Source organism: Lynx rufus, unplaced genomic scaffold (assembly GCF_022079265.1).
Source record: "Lynx rufus isolate CCGP_SWC_20201006 ecotype Redwood Valley unplaced genomic scaffold, mLynRuf1.p SCAF_43, whole genome shotgun sequence".
Taxonomy (NCBI): Eukaryota; Metazoa; Chordata; class Mammalia; order Carnivora; family Felidae; genus Lynx; species Lynx rufus.
Window position 1 is genome coordinate 1,476,257 of NW_025814860.1, and position 13,046 is coordinate 1,489,302.

Here is a 13,046-nt window from a genome sequence, read left to right on the forward strand (position 1 = left end):
AGGAAGGCCCTGAAGGCCACCTGCCTGCCTGGACTACCTCCCCTGGACCCCCTCCTCCAAGTGCAAATAGGAGGGGCTACAACTCGGGAACCACATCTACCAGGTCAGGGCCTTCCCACCACGTCCTCAGAACACCACGGGGTGCCTCTGCAGGGAAGGAAAGTGTCCTTTTATTGAACCCCAGTCCCCTTGAGGCGGGCCAGGGAGCACCGGGGCCGCTTTGGCCAGGCGGGGCCTCCAGCAGGGCAGGTCCAGCATCCGGAGCAGCGGGCTCAGTTCGGGACCAAAGCCCACAGCAGAGTCGGGACCGCAGTGAGCACAGGTCCGGGTCGGAGTAGGCGGGCGCCCCCTGAGAGGGCCTCTGTACAGAGGGAGTGACTCAGACGCCCCATGCCGCTCCGCTCCGACCCCACCCAGCCGGCCACCCTGGCCCACCTCGGAAGCTGAGGTCCACGACCAGGTAGCCATTGGGGATGCCGCCTCGGAGCCCCAGGCCCAGACTGTCCAGGTCCTCCTGCCGCTGCCGTGAGATCCAATCCCGCACGGGGCTGCTCTCCCGCGCCGCCTTCAGGCCCACCAGGTTCGGACCCAGAAGGTTTCGGACCTCAGCAACGGTCAGCGGCTGCCAGAACCCCCAGGGGGCGGTCAAGGGCGCCCTGCCTCACCCACAGAAGGCTGCCGGGCTCTGCTCCGCCCAAACCTCCCGGCGCTTCCCTTCCCGGGCGCACAGACCCTGACTTGGCCGCTCCAGGATTCGGCGCTCGCCCCGGCGCGAAGGCAGCCCCTGCCTGGCCCCGCCCCTCCCGTGCCCCCGCCCCTGGGCCCCGCCCCCGCGGCCCCGCCCCGTGGCCGTACCACCACTGCCTCGGGCCGCAGAGTCCGGAATGTGGCCAAGTCCATGCTTACGTTCTGACGGCTGAGAGCCCGCAGGTCCTCCGTGGGGGCCCCACCTGACCGCGGGGAGAGGGCCCCAAGCGTGAGACCTCGCAACAGCCCCCAGTCTTATCCCCTGCCCGGAGGCTGCAAGAAGCCGTCCTCCTTCCCCAAGATTCCCTTTTCCTAAGGAGTTCCTGGGCCCCGGGTTCCCCTGGTGCCCATCTGACCCTCAGGGTGCGTGGAGAGGCCGGAGGTGGCCGCGGGAGCATCTGGGTCGGCTCAGAACTCACAGGGTCTCCACCTACACACACTCGTAAGGGCGCAGGGCACAGTGACCACCAGTCACACCAGCAGTGGCCTAGTGAGGCAGGAACTGGCGGCCCCTGCGTGGGGAGCCTTGGCCATCACCGCCCCCTGGGTGTACCCTGGCTCACCCAGGTAGAGCTTCATCTTCTCGAAGTATTCAGACCCGCTCATGTTCTGGAAGGCAAGGCGGGCCTTGCGATAGAGTACGTCCATCTGGGCCGGGCGGCATGCATCCAGATCTGGGGACCGGGCTGCCCTGGAGAGGCAGCAGGGCCCGGACAGTGAGCCCAGGGCGCAGCGTGCCCACCACCCCCGGCGGACCCCTGGGACTCACCAAACAACGCTGTGGTGCACTGACTCCAGCTGCTCAGGACTGAGGAAGCACAGGTACGTCGGGTGGAAAGCGGCCAGTGTGTCCAGGGTGGCCTTGTCCAGCTGGCCCCCTCCCACCAGATAGCGGGCAATCAGGGCAGCCACCTGTGGAAGGAGGCCACGGGTGCCTTGGGGCAAGGAGACCCACAATCCCCTGGGGTCTGCACGGCCTCACACCACCCGCTCCCTCCCTGTCACCTGAGCATCCATTTTGTGCCCTTTGCTGACTTCAAGAAGAGATTTCACGGTTTCCAGGGACATCGCGTTCCACTTGTGGATGTCCTCGGGGGTGAGCTCAAGGAAGAAGTACCCGAGGTGCCGGACCAGGGACTCGGGGTACCCCTGTGGATAGAGCTGCCCGGGGAGGTGACTGGATGGATGGCTGGGGATGCTCCGGCGGGGTGGGCAGGGGTGAGCCCCTCATGAACTACCTCGTCCAATTTGCGCTTAAAAACGCCCAGCTGCTGGTAGGTGAAGGGCACCATGTTCACCCGGTCCATCTGAGCGGCCAGCAGGGCCCCATCTACACAGGCCTCCAGCTCCCAGGGCTCGTAGAAGACAAGGTTTTCATCCACCACACGGGCCCTCCGCTCCGGTGGGCAGGCTTTCTCTGCGGGGGCAGGCGGGGGATTGAGGGCTGGACGTCTCTTGTCAACCTCCTCCCCCCAAACCTCACGGAGACAGACCCTGGGCAATGCAGGACCCCCTCCAGGCCTGTTTACACATCAGCAGAATGGAGTGATTCTGTCCCTTCTCCGAGGTTGTCACCGTGGAGCAAGCCGAGCGGCCAGAAAGGGCCACGGGTATGGGCAGGTGTGAGCCCACGACCCTACCCCATCCCCGGGTCTCTTGACAGCCAGTGGGACAGGGTTTCCCACTTACTCTCTGTGTCCCGCCGGTCCCTCGGGAGGAGGACGGTCAGCTCAGGCCGCTGCCAAGACAGGTCCCGGGAGGTGCCTTGCAGCCAGGGGGTCGTGACACCCTGAGGACAGAGCAGGGCTGTAGCTGAGCTGTGCATGGCCGGGGGTCCGAGGCCCCCTACCTGGGGCCAGACACCTTCCTCTGTCTCCCCAGAGGGAACTTACCGGTCGTGAGTCTGCAGCCCGGACCCTGGAAGGTAGCACCCACCCTGCAGGGGAAGAGCGTAAGGCTGGAAGGGACAGCCAGGGATTCCTGGGGTGCCTGCCACCGGCCCCCACCGTGTGTAGGAAGGAGGCAAAGCTGCTCCCCCAACACTGTGCTCCCCCCACAGACTTAGGCCCCTGCACCCCATGATGTCACAGCCCACCCCACCCCAAGGGGCCCAGGCGTCCCTCATCCTCCTCCTAAGCCTTCACTGCTCCGGTCGAGGAGTTACCCTCTCCGTGGACACTCTCAGCTTGGCCTGAGCGCCCATCACTGCCCTGGCTCAGCCGCTAATGCTGCAGGGCGTGGAGGTCCAGCAGGGGGACCGCCACAGTCACCTCTGGGGACAGAGACACGGCTGACAGCCTGCCCAGGTCTAGGGCACCTACCTACAACTTGGGGCACCCATCTGCAACTCAGGGCGCCTGTTCAGGACTCAGGGCACCCGCCGAGATTCGGAGCACCCGCCAGGACTCGGGCCACCTGCCCAGAACTTGGAACAGCTGCCTGACCTCAGGGCACCTGCCAAGGATGGGGGAGGGGGCACTGCCCACAGGCAGGGAGGGGGTGTGGGGCAATGAGAGCCTTTCTTGAGGCCCCTCAGCTGTTTGGGCCCCCACTACTTTGCAGCAGCACCCCCCCCCCACCGCATTACTCACCGAGGCTGAGAAGCAGGAGCAGGAGGCTACAGTGGGTGGGGGTCCCACGGGACCCCAGGGGAGGCAGAGCAGCCTGCAAGGCCATTGTCTGTGGAGGACAGCCGCTCTGATATCCCCACCGTTTGGGTGAACAACCCCCCCATCCCCCTGACTACCCCCCTCCCGCACCCCTCCTTTCCCTTCCAACCCACCTGCCTCACCCTGGGCCAGTGCAGGGCCTTATGAGGCTGGACGGTCTGAGAACCCCACACCGAACCTTCTCAGGCCCCTGCAGGTGGCGTCTCTGCGGCCTCCAGCCCTGCTCTCAGGACTGACCTGTCCACCTGACCCGCCCCCTCCGGGAAGCTGGCCCCTCCTGCAGGGGGTGTTGAGTCTGAGTCAGCCAGGCCCCCAGCAGTGAGAGCCCAGGCGGGCAACTGGTTAGGGCAGGGCTGCCTCTGGCCCAGGCTGGCCTGATTCCACATTTGCACCAGAGCTGGGGATAGATTTGAGTGACCGCCCCCCCCACAACCTGGGGCGTGGCCACTCTCTCCTCCCCATCCTCCTGCTCCTGGCACCTGCCAGGCTTTGTGCAAACCCCGGGCCCGGGTGGACAAGGCCACTGAGGCCCACCTGCCCTCCTGCTTTCTCTTCTGAGGTCCCTCCCAAGACAGAGGCCTCAGTGTCTTGTGGGTACAACACCCCTTCTTACCTGCCAGTCCCTTGGGTGAGGCAGTGGATGGATAGAGATTCTGGGGAGGTTCCCCTGCATTTTTAGAGTGGGGTTCAGGGGGCCTTGCCAGCCAGTGTGGGGTGTGGAAGTGGGTGGAGAGCCGCTTTCCAGGGAGTATTGTCCCAGGTAGGGTGGGGACCTGCGGGAGACCAAACCAGTGTAGGCCAAACTACATTCACCCCTCCCAGGGAGGGAGGCTGCCCGCCCTGGGCGTGGTGAGCGGAGACATCCCCTCCCCCACAAGCCTGCCTCCGTGCAAGCCTGCGTCAGCCCCACCCGGGGTCAAAAATGAGGGGGACGCACTCACCCATCAGCAACGCCTTTCAGCGGGGCGAGGAGCCTAGCCCTGGGGGTGTGTCCTGGGAAGTGGCCCCAGGTGAGCCTTCTCCCCTCCCCCGCCAGGTTCCAGAGGTGGCGCGAGAAAACCAGACCCCCAGACCAGTAAACGGGCAGTGGAGTGAGGGAGGACCCCACCCCTTGGATGGGTGAGGCCAGGTGGGCCCCTCCCCAGGCCCATGTAACCAGAGAACCCCCAGCACCTCAGATGGGGCTTCCCGGGAGCCCCTGCAGGCCACCGTGGGCCCTGGAATCTGCATCCTCACATCTCCACCCCCAGACCCACCCCCGGAAGGCCAGGTTGGGGCCACGGAGGCACTTCAGCTGTCAGGTCTGCAGCTTCCGAAGTGGCCTGAGCTCGACCTGCGGTTTCAAGTCTGTTCCCGCCAGTCTGGAGTGCCCGTGTTTGCGTGTGACGTGGAAACAGTCCCCAGCAGAGCTCTGTCTCCCTCTGCGAGCCTGCTCTCGAGCCTCCTTTTCTGTCCTGCATCGTTCCCCGGGCGGGGGGAGAGGGGGAGCAGTACAGGGAGGGTGTCAGGGCTGGCCCCATCTCTAACCCTGAGGCCTCTGTGACAGCAGCCACCTGGTCGCTGTCACCCTTCAACACCTACACGCTGGCTCAGGGCCAACTGCATGCTGGGCCCTACTCAGATGCTGGCACATGCTAGAGCGGGCAAGGTTCGGGGCCCGTCCAGGGCCCTGGCAGTGGGGCCTGGCGACAGAGAGGCTGGCCCTGCCCCTGCCTTTCTGCCCCTACCCTGCTGCCAGGTGGGGTCTGGGGTCTGAGCGGACCACAAGCTGCTCAGAGCGCAGAATGAGGCAGAGGTAGCTCTGCCTCGACAGATTAACGTCCAGCTCCTTCCCCCGGCCCGAGCGTCAAGAGCTCAGAACTCGGGGCAGGCCAGCTGCCCCACCCAGCCCACCCCAGCCCAACCCCCACCCACCATCTGGTCTTCAAGCGACAGAAAATGAAGTCAGACCACATTCCCAACTTCAGGTCCTTCTGGTGCGAGTTGGCAGGGGAGCCGGACAGGTTCTGGGTCTTCCACGCATGTTCGTTTGGTCAGCCCCAAGCACAGACACGCTGTGCAGCCAGCCCGGGGTCACGCGGTGTGGCCGGAGCAGCTGGCACTAGGGCAGAGCTGACCCTGAGGAGAGGTGGGGGGGGCCTCACACTCGCCGAGGGCGAGGACCTTGGAAGGGGGCATCTGTGGTGGCAGGGGCCGGGTTGCCCCCCCCAGCCTGCTTCTTTGGGGTGGCCAGGGTCCCTCCCAGGTGGACCCTGGGACCAGCCTAGGCTAACCCCCGCTCCCACTCAGACTTGGCTAGAGGTGCCAAGAGTGCTGATGGACGTGACCCCACCCTCACCTCCCCAGGCATGTTCATGCGGGTGACCCAGACCCCAGCTGGGCCGTTGTCCCCACCCCACGCGGATGAGGCCATGGTCAGCCCCTTTTGGCCCTGGATACTGGGCTGGGCCCCAGGACACCCCGGGAACGTCCCCTGGTGCCAGTGGGCCCCGCACTGTGGTTCTTTCAGGGCGATCGACCAAGCCCGAGCCTCCTTTGCCTTGGTGTCCTCAACCCGGAAGCGAGGTGGCCAAGAGTCCGGCACCCCCTCAGGTCAGTCGAGCCAAACAAAGGAGGCCTTGCCAGCTGGGAGCAGGAATGTGGGGGGGAGTCACCCGGGAGGAGGGGGGCCCCGGGTGGAGAGCAGCCCCAGCCCGGGCCTCCCCTGGGGGGCGCGGGCACGTACCAGGCTCGAGTTGGGAGCTGACGCCTTACTTCACAGCGTCTCACTGCCCCATTTCTCGTGCCGTGAGACGAGGCTCAGTGGGCAAGGGTGGGTCCCCCACCTGGTGCCGCCACAGGATCTCCGCAGGCCGCCCCACTAGCCCTGACACCGGCGAGGACGCGGAGAGAGAGGATCTCTTTGGCACTGCTGGTGGGAATGCTGGCTGGTGCGGCCACTCTGGAAAACGGTATGGAGGCTCCTCAAAAAATTAAAGGTAGAACTACCCTAGACCCAGCAATGGCACTATTAGGCATTTATCCAAGGGATACAGGTGTGCTGTTTTGAAGGACACGTGCACCCCCATGTTTATAGCAGCACGATCGACAACAGCCAAAGTATGGAAAGAGCTCAAATGTCCAGCGATGGATGAATGGATAAAGATGTGGTATATACATATATATATGTATATATACAATGGAGTCTTACTCGGCAATCAAAAAGAATGAAATCTTGCCATTTGCAACTACGTGGATGGAACTGGAGGGTATTATGCTCAGTGAAATTAGTCAGAGAAAGACAGATATCATAGAACTTCACTCCTATGAGGACTTTAAGACACAAAACAGATGAACACAAGGGAAGGGAAACAAAAATAATATAAAAACAGGGAGGGGGACAAAACACAAGAGACTCTTAAAGACAGAAAACAAACTGAGGGTTGTTGGAGGGTTGTGGGTGGGGGGATGGGCCAAATTAGTGATGGGCATTAAGGAGGACACTCCTTGGGTTGAGCACTGGGTGTTATACACAGGGAATGAATTACTGAAATCATTATTGCACCATATGCTAACTAACTTAGATGTAAATTTAAAAATTAATTAAAAGAAAGGAAGAAACACAAAGACAAAGGAAAGGTCCATCCAGGGGTGCCTGGATGGTTCAATTTGTTAAGCGACTAACTTCAGCTCGGCAGCTCAGTCATAATCTCGCGGTTCATGAGTTCCAGCCCTGCATTGGGCTCTCTGCTGGTCAGCACAGAGCCCACTTCAGATCCTCTGTCTCTCTCTCTCACTCTGCCCCTCCCCTGCTCTCCCTCTCTCTGTCTCCTAAAAGTAAAAATAAACATTAAAGGGGTGCCTGGGTGGCTCAGTCAGTTAAGCGTCCAACTTCGGCTCAGGCCATGATCTCGCAGTTGATGAGTTTGAGCCCCGCATCAGGCTCTGTGCTGACAGCTCGGAGCCTGGAGCCTGCTTCAGATTCTGTGTCTCCCTCTCTCTCTGCCCCTTCCCTGCTCATGCTCTGTCTCTCTGTCTCAAAAATAAAATAAACATTAATTTTTTTTTAAATAAACAAGGAAGGGAAGGAAGGAAGGAAGGAAGGAAGGAAGGAAGGAAGGAAGGAAGGAAGGAAGGAAGGAAGGAAGGAAGATCCGTCCACAGATGACAACTGAAACATTCTGGACAAATCGTAAAAACCAAGTCCCTGAGGGTCCTGGGGAAGGAACGAAAGCTAGCAGAATTTGGAGGGGAATTGACACTGACGGAGGAGAGCAGCAGGGAGGAGGTCTCCCTCTGCGTATGTAGCTTTGCCCTGAAGACAGTCAGAGGCAGGGCCCCCGTGATCGGGCTCCAGCAGAGATCCCACCATCTTTCTGGCTGAAGGAGGAAGGAGCCCAGGATTAGCAGATCCCAGAGAATAAGTGAAGAATTCTGAAAGAGAGCCTGGGGAGGGGACCCCAAATTCTGTGTTTGAACTCTACCCAGGTCTCTTGCTGACCCCTGAATCATGCATGTGCAAGGCAGACTGGAAACAGCTCAGCCAAAGATGAAATACTGGCCGAGACCGACGGGCCTGCAGAGTTCACTGTTCAAGCCTAATCAAGTTTATTGCCTGCCAAGACAAAAGCATCAACAGTCTTCACAGGAATATAACAGAACGCAGTGTCTCTACGACATGATAGTCACAGTATGCATGGTAAAATCCAAGACCGTGTCAACTATACTTTGCTTAAGAAAAAATCCAGGGGCACCTGGATGGCTCAGTTGGTTGGGTGTCCGACTTTGGCTCAGGTCATGACCTCACAGTTCACAAGTTCGAGCTCCTCATCGGGCTCTGTGCTGACAGTTCAGAGCATGGAGCCTGCTTTGGATTCTGTGTCTCCCTCTCTCTCTGCTGCGCCCCGGCTCATGCTCTCTCTCAAAGAATGGAGATGTAGGATACACACACACACACACACACACACACACACACACACACGCATATAACCAAGTTTTAGAAATGGCAAACACGCGATTTGGAATTTTAAAATCCACAGGATGAGCTTAATAACAAGATTAATCACTTCCAGTTGAGAGTCAGGTAGGAGCTCCTCAGTTGCACGGTTAAATGGGTTTTGAAATGTGGAAATTTCCTTTGCGAGAACACTGAGGAGCTGTAGTTTGAACTCAAAACATACAGCCGCTGCCGATGCAGAGAGGAGTGGGGAGCCCGCTTCTCGTTTCAGCTCAGACAGCATGGGAAGCATGTGACCCGTGTCCTTGCGATTCACATAACGTCATTGGTTGAGATGGCAGTAACGTGTGTATGTTTCACATACAAGTACTTCTTTCCCTTGTAATTTGAGGTTAAAATCATTAAGAGACATGATCAAGTCTGAAGCAAAAATTAAATTGCAAAGCAATTCAGTGTTCGATAATTTAGGTTAAAGGAGGTTCTTCACAGTGAATACAACAAACAGTGGATTGTACACTTTAAATGGGTAAGTTGTATGACATGGGTATTATATCTCAATAAAGCTATGTTTTAAAAATCGGCCGGGGCACCTGGGTGCCTCAGTTGGTTAAGCATCTGACTCTTGATTTCGGCTCAGGTCATGATCTCACGGTTCGTGAGTTCAAGCCCCGCATTGGGGTCTGCACTGACAGTGTGGAACCTTCTTGGGATTCTCTGTCTCCCTCTCTCTCTGCCTCTCCCCCTTGCTCATGCTCGCGCTCTCTCTCTCTCTCTCTCAAATAAACAAGCATTTAAAAATAGACTAGAGTAGAACAGAATAAAACAAAACAAAATAAAAAACAGGCCAAGGCAAGAATATCCAGTAGGAAAAGGACCATCTGTTCAACAAACGGGGATGGGACAACTGGACAGCGACATGCAAAAGAGAGAAATTGAACCACTTTCTTACATCACACACAAAAATAAACTCAAAATGGATGAGAGATCTAAATGTGAGACCTGAAACCATAAAAGTCCTTTAGAAGAGAACACAGGCAGTAACTTATCTGACATGGGCTGTAACAACTTCTTTCTAGACATGTCTCCTGAGGCAAGGGAAACAAAAACAAAAACAAACTTTTGGGACCTCATCAAGATAAAAAGCTTCTGCACAGCAAAGGAAACAATCAACAAAACTAAAAGGCAACCAACTGAATGGAAGAAGATAGTTGCAAGTTACATATCCGATAAGGGGTTAGTATCCAAAATACATAAAGAACTGATACAACTCAATTCCAGAAAACCAAATAATCCAACTAAAAATTGGGCAAAGACATGAACATTTTTCCAAAGACACCCAGATGGCCTCCAGACACATAAAAAGACGCTCAACATCCCTGATCATCAGGGAAATGCAAATCAGAACTCCAGTGAGGGACCACATCACACCTGTCAGAATGGCTAGACTCAACAACATGAGAAACAACAGTGCTGTCGAGGATGTTGAAAAAGGGGAACCCTCTTGCACTACTGGTGGGAATACAAACCAGTGCAGCCAGTGTGGAGACCAGTATGGAGGTTCCTCAAAAAGTTAAAAATAGAACTACCCCCCCCCCCCCAGAGGGGCATCTGGGTGGCTCGGCCGGTTGAGTGTCCAACTTTGCCTTGAGTCATGATCTCACCGTACATGAGTTCTAGCCCCACATCTGGCTCGCTGCTGTCAGCACAGAGCCTGCTTCATATCCTCTGCCCCCCTCTCTCTCTGCCCCTCCCCTGCTCACACTCTCTCTCAAAAATAATAAATAAACATTAAAAAAAATAGAATACCCCCAGTCCAGTAATCACACTACTGGGTATTTACCCAAAGAATACAAGAACACTAATTAAAAAGGATACGTGCTGCACCCCAATGTTCACTGCAGCATTATTTACAATAGTGAAATTATGGAAGTGGCCCAAATGGCCATCGATAGATGAATGGATAAAAAACAGGTGGTGTAGGGGCGCCTGGGGGGCTCAGTCGGTTAAGCGTCCGACTTTGGCTCAGGTCACGATCTCGCATTTCGTGAGTTCGAGCCCCTCGTGGGACTCTGTGCTGACAGCTCAGAGCCTGGAGCCTGCTTCGGATTCTGTGTCTCCCTCTCTCTGCCCCTCCCCCACTTGTGCGTGCTTGCTCTGTCTCTCAAAAACAAATAAACAAATTTTTTTACAAGAAGAGGTGGTGTATATAGAGAATGGAATATTGCTCAGCCATAAAAAATATATATGAGATCTTACCATTTGCAACAAATGGATAGAGCTATAGAGCTAGAGGGTATGATGCTCTGAGTGAAACAGTCAGTTGGACAAAGACAAATACCATGTGACTTTACTCATAGGTGCAATTTATTTATTTTTTTTTCAACGTTTATTTATTTTTGGGACAGAGAGAGACAGAGCATGAACGGGGGAGGGGCAGAGAGAGAGGGAGACACAGAATCGGAAACAGGCTCCAGGCTCCGAGCCATCAGCCCAGAGCCCGACGCGGGGCTCGAACTCACGGACCGCGAGATCTTGACCTGGCTGAAGTCGGACGCTTAACCGACTGCGCCACCCAGGCGCCCCAACATAGGTGCAATTTAAGAAACGAAACAAATGGGGGCGCCTGGGGGCTCCGTCGGTTACGCATCTGACTCTTGATTTCAGCTCAGGTCATGATCTCTCCGTTTGTGAGTTCAAGCCCTGCATGAAGCTCTGTGCTGACAGCTCAGGGCCTGCTTCGGGTTCTCTCTCTTCCTCTCTCTCTCTCTGCCCCTCCCCTGGCTCATGCTCTCTCTCTCTAAATAATTAAAAAAAAAAGAAAGAAACCAAACAAATGAAGGGGGAAGAAAGAGAGACAAACTAAGAAACAGACTCTCAATTACAGAGAACACACTGACGGTTACCAGAGTGGGTGGCGGAAGTCGGTGCTGGGGGTGAAGAGTCCACTCGTCATGACGGGTAGCAGGTGACATGTGGGATCGTTGGATCACTGTACCACGTGTGCGAAACTGACATCACGCTGTGTGTTAACTCCACTGCACTTAAAACATAGATCGATCACTTAAAGAGGCTAAGGATTTGAACAGACACTTCACAAAAGGTGTGTGAATGGCCAGTCAACACATGGGAATGTGCGGGACAACAACAGTGGTCCGACATCACCCATCGCCCAGGGAAACGCAAATCAAATCCATGTGACACTCGCCCACCTGAGCGAGTCAGTTGGAAGGGACTGACAGCGCTGAGCATTGGCAGGCATACGGAGCAGCCGAACGGTCACACGCTGCTGGTGGACGCGCATGCCAATGCCGTCACTTTCGTCTGGCGTTTCCTTTTCTTTTTTGGGGGGAGACACCGAATCCGAAGCAGGCTCCAGGCTCCGAGCCGTCAGCACAGAGCCCCACGCGGGGCTCGAACTCACAAACTGCGACATCATGACCTGAGCCGAAGTCGGTTGCCCAACCGACTGAGCCACCCAGGCGCCCCTCATCTGGCGTTTTCTTAAGACGTTAGACATACACCTCACTGCGCGATTTGGTCACTCCACTCTTCAGTAATGGCTCCAGAGAAATGAAAATGTACATCCACGCAAAGAACAGTCACAGTAGCTCTATTCAAAGTAGCCAAAAATGGGGAAAAGCAATTTTCCACCAATAGATGAACGGACAGACTAAATGTGGTCTGTCCATCTGGCAACAAGGAGGAACAAGGCACTGACACGTGAAGAAACGATGAGTTTCAAGATCATGCTGAGTGAAGAAGCAGAGGGCAGAGAGAATAGAAAATCTTTGTAAAAACTTTAAAATGCAAGCTAATCTATCATAACAAACAGCAAATCCGCGGCTGCCTTCAGCCAGGCAGCTGCCCCCAGGTTAGGGATTCCTGTTCAACAGGGAGTAACGAACACAAAAGTGCAGTGGAGACGTTCCGCATCCTGGTTGCGGTGGTGGCTTCGTGGGTGTGTACGTGCCAAGGCTCTTTGGATGGTGCACTTTTAACAGATGCCTTTATTGTACATAAATTGCACAATAAAATGGATTTCAAAATCCACAGCCTAACAAGTGTTGGCAAGGATGCGGAGAAGCCGTTCCCTCGTGCACTTCTGGTGAAAACGTTCACTGGTGCAGCCACTGTGGAAAACAGCAGCTCCTCATAAACTTAAACCCAGAATGACCACACGACCCAGCAATTGAAGATATGCACCCACAAGACTTGAAAACAGAAACTCAAACAGACTTTGTACACCCATGTCCACAGCAGCCGAGAGGCGGCAACACGCCAAGCGCCCATCGGCAGAGGGACGGTGAACAAAGCACGTGGACCGTCCGCGGTGGCGTATATGACTCGGCCGCGGAAGGAATGGAACCCACGCTCCAACGTGGACAGGCCTCGAAAACACGGTGCTCAGTGGAAGCAGCCAGATGTGGAAGGACAAACATTCCCTCTTTATGCAACGTCCAGATAAGGGAAACGCATCGAGACAGAAAGCGTAACAGGGGCTACCAGGGGCTGGAAGCGGGGGGGGGGGGGGGGGGAATCACTGTTTAAAGAGTGCAGAATGTCCGTTTCATAAAAAGTTCGGCTGGAAGTTGACGGTGGTGATGGGTACACAGTATTGTGAGTGTACCTAATACCACCAACTCGTACGCTTAAAGGTGATTAAAAGAGTAAGTTTTATGTATATTTCACAACCA

The 13,046-nt window shown here is 56.2% G+C and overlaps 1 protein-coding gene across 1 annotated transcript; it reads right to left on the bottom strand.

Moving 5' to 3' along the window:
• Nucleotides 1–272: 272 nt before the first annotated feature.
• LOC124525472 (mesothelin-like) lies at nucleotides 273–3,423 on the bottom strand. Its single transcript, XM_047097851.1, has 10 exons — nucleotides 3,339–3,423; nucleotides 2,640–2,683; nucleotides 2,437–2,536; nucleotides 1,986–2,164; nucleotides 1,753–1,908; nucleotides 1,517–1,659; nucleotides 1,311–1,438; nucleotides 856–950; nucleotides 436–622; nucleotides 273–361 (listed from the first exon to the last, which is right to left on the bottom strand). Exons 1-10 carry the CDS (start codon nucleotides 3,421–3,423, stop codon nucleotides 273–275), a joined length of 1,206 nt encoding a protein of 401 aa, XP_046953807.1.
• Between the last annotated feature and the right edge of the window lie 9,623 nt (nucleotides 3,424–13,046).